General features: G+C 34.3%; 1 protein-coding gene across 1 annotated transcript in view; it reads right to left on the bottom strand.

Annotated features, from left to right (window-relative positions):
- Positions 1 to 5,735, bottom strand: part of Erc1 (ELKS/RAB6-interacting/CAST family member 1) — a 561,464-nt gene that overhangs the window by 399,274 nt on the left and 156,455 nt on the right. The window contains exons 5-7 of the mRNA XM_004638944.3: positions 5,414 to 5,569; positions 4,036 to 4,119; positions 379 to 546 (exon numbers count right to left, since the gene is read on the bottom strand). Coding sequence (XP_004639001.1) covers positions 379 to 546; positions 4,036 to 4,119; positions 5,414 to 5,569 — 408 coding nt within the window. The remainder of the gene's footprint in view (positions 1 to 378; positions 547 to 4,035; positions 4,120 to 5,413; positions 5,570 to 5,735) is intronic.

Here is a 5,735-nt window from a genome sequence, read left to right on the forward strand (position 1 = left end):
AGGAAAAAAACCTGTCTAGGATTGTATATTCCTACATGAAATTAGGGCCAACAGCCTAGATAATTTTGTAGGATTCCTAAAAACATTACCCTTATGCTTAAACATTATTTGCCTACTGATCCACAGCTGAAAACTAGATTTAGAATATTTACAAATTCTACAGATTTCACAGTTTCTCCTCATGAAGTTATTCACAGTATCAAAAACTAAAGGATACCATGTGTAATCCAAATCCAAGGGAACCAAGTTCATTATTATGCAAAATAATATGCATGACAAAGGTTCTAAATGTCAGCAATCCCAGCTCTCCACTTGGGAGGCTGAGGCAGAAGGATCGCTGCAAGTGATCTGTGTGGAGTGGGTTCCTTGGCATTTTACCTCAGTTTGTAGGATAGCAGCCCTCTGTTCCTTAGCAGTCAAGGATTCCTTCAGTACTTCAATATGTTGTTTACTGTCTGAGAACTGGTTTGTGAGCGTCTCCAACTTCGTCTGCAAAGCCAGTAGCTCTGTGTCCTTTCTGGACAGCTCCTGTTTCACTTGGCCAATCTGGAAGAGAAAATACCACAAGGATAAAGAGAAACAACCACCTCTAACACTAGTAATCTAGGGCCATGCCAGACGTGGTGGCATACGCCTGTAATCCTAGCACTTGGGACACGGAGGATCACTATGAGTTCGAGGTCAGCTTGGGATACACAATAAGAGCAGCCTGAATCACAGAGTGAGGCCCTGGGAGTGAGGGCAGATGGGGGCACCTTCTTGTTTTTCTATTAAGACATTAAGTTTTAGTTTGTTTCTCAAACAAAAGTTTCATAATATTCTAATTTTAAAAAGTTACTTTCAGTGCTATATGGCATTACCAGTCTTATGATTTTCTAAAACTCCTATAAATTTTATAAGTTATATGTCTAGGACTTTATTTTGCTTTTATTTTTATTTTTATTTCTATTTTTGAGTACCAGAGATTGAACTCACAACCTTGTACTTGCCAGGAGGTGCTTATGCTGCACTATCTCCCCAGCTACACATAACTTTAAAAAAAGACCTCATTCCGTAATATTCTATCATCTGTAATAAGTCAAAACAACTAAATGGATAAACTATGTGACCTTTTAAATAAAGAGAATTGTACAATCTCAGTCTGTAAGAACTTTAAATACCCTAAATGGATAATCCATAAATTAATCAGTTGATGATATTCACCTTTCCAATAAGTATCTTAACATAAGAAATATTTTCTTCAAACATCTTAACATCCCTATTATTTCTAAGAATTTTTAAAATAATTTTTATCCTATGTTAAACCTAAAAAATAGATATTAGATCTGCTTTTTTTTTTTTTTTTGAGATGGGGTCTCATTATGTAGCCGAAGGCTGCCTTGAACTCTCCATGATCCTCCTGCCTCGTCCTCCCAAGTACTGGGGTTTACAGGCATGTTCCACCCTGCCCAGCTCAGATCTGCTTTTAAATTATGTGTGCCATCCAGTGAGGTACTAATAGACAATTCAAGGTATAAATTTGACAATAAGTTGAATAATTTTAGAATCACCAATGAAACAGCCTTTTATTTTTAAAAATTCGAATATATCTATAGTATTTCCCATGGGAAAATAGTACTTTAAAATTAGACTTTTAAGAAGAACAACTAAAAAATAAACTTTCAACTCAATCTTGTTTCAACAAAAAGACAAGCATTTGTTACATAAAAATTTGTTACATAAAATTTCTGTTTATAAAATAATGCATCCAATAAGGTTTCTGAATGTTTATTGTATGTAAAGTACTTGAAGATATCCATGACATTCTCTTACCAACATGTACCCAAGTATTAATCCTTAATACAAAGATTACACTACAAATTCATTTGTTATATGAATAAATATTCAGAAGAAATGTCCAAAGTGTTACAACTTATTTAGTAAAGAACTAGAGCTTAAATATCATTAACATTTCTTTTTTATTTTTTATTTTTTTTATTTTTTTATCATTAACATTTCCATCCACTTCCAATAATACAATCTAAAATAAATATAAAATCTGAATTTTCTCAGTGTCTGCATTATTATATGTTTCACATATATCTATACTGACTTTAAAGACTGAGAAAAGGAAAAAAATATTTCAAGTAAGAGCCCAATTAATTAATTAATTTTTTAAAGAGCCAAATTTAGATGCCGTGCCAGCCCCCAGGGCGCACAACTGAGTCCAAGCATGGTGGCACATGCCTGTAATTCCAGGGCTGGGAAGGCTGAAAATAGGAGGGTCACTATGAGTCCAAGTTGCATAGTGAGACCCTGTACCAAACACATAGAAGCACAAATTTTTCCTCAAAGATTGAGGAAGAGAGAAAATATTATAAATGCAAAGCAAATATAATACATAAGTCAGGAAGACAAGGTTTTGAAGTCAGTCATAAGTTGGGCTGAGCTGGCTATGTGTCCCTGAGCAATTACTTTACCTCTCTTAAATTTCTGTTCCCAGCTGCTAACAGGAAAATTATGCCAGTGCCACTGCACTGTTTAGGATTCAACAGAGTAATATATGAAATGACTTCACCCTGTTGTCTGACACGACAAAGAAATGAATAATAGTAGCTATGACAAAAAAAAGTTACAGATCAACATTTCTAGATATTACATGGCCTAACCATAAGCCAATTATACCCTTTCAAACAACATATTTTACTTTTTCTCCATAATTTTGAGAAATAAATAGTAATGAGATAATTTCAAATCAAATTGGTAGCATATTTTACTTTTTAATCTCTATTATAGAATGGCCCCAAAAATATACCAAGTTAGCACAAGTTTTTATTTTTTTAACTCTATATTCAAGTTTAAGCAATTTTTAACAATTTTTTCTAGCAGCAGTTTTCCTGAAGTGTACACACTTCAGCAAGTATGTACACAGGCATATATAAGGCAGGCGGTAAGAGCGTATTGGCACCCATTCTGGAATCACACTTTTCTGCTTGTATAAAATCAAACTCTACCTCTTACTAGCTATGTTTTCCTAGGCACCATTCTGGTACCTTGGCTTCCTCTATAAAATTGGGATTTAAATCTCAGCAGGTTAAAAAATACTTACGACACAAAAGATGAGTTAAAAAAACTCTGAATGTTTAAACTTGAAAAACTTATTACACGAACGACATTGGCAGGAATGGTAGGCTAAGTGTGCTTGCAATAAGGAACTAGTTTGAATAGCAATGCATCTTTTACTACAATACATTTTTAAAATTTAAATATTCAAGGGGCCGGGGAGATGGCTCAGTGGAGTAAGTGCTTCCCTGGCAAGTGCAAGGGCCTGAGTTCAATCCCCGGTCCCGCCAAAAAAAATAAATTTTTTTAATATTTAAATAAATAAATATTCACTGTATTTTTGACCACACCTCACAAGTGTACTAATGTCTGCTATCTTATTATTATTATGTTCTTCATGTTTTGAAATTTTAAATTACATGAAGTCTGGACTTGATTTAGGAAAATGAAACAGCACACATTCTAATTCACAGCATAATTCTAAATAAACTCATCATTTTCTACAAATCTGTCATAAGAAAACAACATTTTTGTTAATAAATCACCCACTAGAATGTAAAAGATAACATCTACATAAGAAGGCAAAGCACTTAACTAACAACTTTAAATTCAAATAAACTAGGTGATGGGCCTAAAGCATCTGCATATTTCTGTATCTAAGAAAAGGCAACCAACATCATATAAATTAACAAGTATCTATTTCTAATAATGGGATAAAAAAAGTTTTGAAATAACATCCACAGAGTGGCAAAAGCAACAATAAAGAGCCAAGTTTAGGGCTTCCAGAACACGAGAGCTCAGTGCACACAGAGGTGACATGTGGGACAAACTGGTGAACAGGAGGAATTGGTTAAAGAGCAATACAGGCTGGTTAGTGCTAGTAATGGGCAAAGCTGCCAACCATAGAAAAGTGTGAGCCACCCAGAAGCCAGAGCTAGCAGGGTCCCACCATGGGACCACAGCACACAGAGAGGTAAATCTTACGGCAAAGACCTCAGCCTGAAGACCAGCTGCTCTCTTTTTCAGCTCCTCCCCTTGAGCCTCTTTCGAACTTAGTTCCTCCTTCAGTTGCTCTACCTGTCACGACATTGTTATTCTTTTTTCACTCATGTCAATTTAGTTCTTTATCTGCTTTTGACCCAGAAGGCCACTGCAAATAACAATTAACTTATATAACACAGTCAGATCTGTTGCCCTATCTTATCTTTTTTGAGACAGGGTCTCCCTTCATAATTCACGCTGACCTTGATCTCACTATGTTCAGGACCCACGCTGGCCCTGAACTTGGCACAATACTTCCTGCCCTAGCCACCACACGCTGGACCCTAATTCTCTTTTCAAAGGGTCATATGCACATGGTTTTTCTATTTCTATAGGCTTTTTTTATGGACTAGAATGTGCTAATAGGAAGTACAAGCAGAAATAATATGGCTGTGTATTCTGTTCACAAATTTAGGCTAAAAAAATCCAAGCTAACAAAAATCTGGATATATGAATTTTGAAGTTCTAAACTTAACATGATACTAGCATAAGTCAATGATAACAGGTTATTAAATTATTAGATTCATATATCAGGTATGGCTACTCTAAGAAGCAACCAGAAATGAGAGAGGGAGTCACAACTGCATCATTCCCTTACACAACTGGGAATGTTTCAGTTTTCAGTTCTGATAAACTGAAGAATGCAGGTGAAATATACTTTTGGAGAACACAGTTAAGTAATTTTGTATAAACTTTTATCATTATAAATATGATTTTAATTAAACCATTACAAAATGGATAAAGTGTTAACTATAATAAACTAAATCCTCCAATTTGCCTACATAATTTACATAATCAGGATAAGTGACTTTTGATTTAAGGAAGAATTACTGTAATTAATTTTGAATTACAACCAATAGAAGTAGTAGCTATCTTATTATACATTCAACTGAAGCATACATGGGCAGCAGTAAACTTGATAAGAGAACTTTTCTTTTGGAAGTGTATTTAAAGAGGAAACATAATTTCATTAAACAGGGTTTTGATTTTAAAATACTTCAAAAGCATTAAAACTGAAGTCTCACATAGTGAGAAACTGTGAAACAAAATATCCTATCACTTCAAAAATACTAATAGATACAAAAAGCTAAAGTATGATAAGGCATATTTACTCTCAAATAAGCAATTCTCTTTTAACTACAAACTTGTAGTAACTACAGTATCAGAAGCTCTGGCTTTAATTCTGACTTTAATTTCTTCTTTTAAAAAAAAAAAAAAAAGCCCTGAAGTCTGATAAAAGTGAGGCAGATCTTTATCATTCCTAAAGAGATAAAATAGTATGAAATTTTCAAATCTTTCCTAAAAACTACAGTATATCACACATCATTACCTTATTTTTCATAAATTTAGAATGGCTCCGATACACCTCCATTTGCTTCATTTCTTCCTCCCGTTCTTCCGTACTCAAAGCTCCATTTGATTTCAGCATCTGAATTTCCTCTTCCAGGTCTCGGAGCCCACGCTCCATAGAGGAAATTTTTGAATCCTAAGGACATGAAAGAGGTAAGTGTTAAAGCAGTCACAAAAATACAAAGAAGTCAACAATTTCTGACATTGCCAGTCAAGCAGAAGACCCAATACTATTATGGGCTACTGGACTCTTTTAGAATATTTTGCTGAGTTTACACACCTATAATATTCAAATAACGGAA

This window comes from Octodon degus, unplaced genomic scaffold (genome assembly GCF_000260255.1).
Source record: "Octodon degus isolate 3935 unplaced genomic scaffold, OctDeg1.0 scaffold00104, whole genome shotgun sequence".
Taxonomy (NCBI): Eukaryota; Metazoa; Chordata; class Mammalia; order Rodentia; family Octodontidae; genus Octodon; species Octodon degus.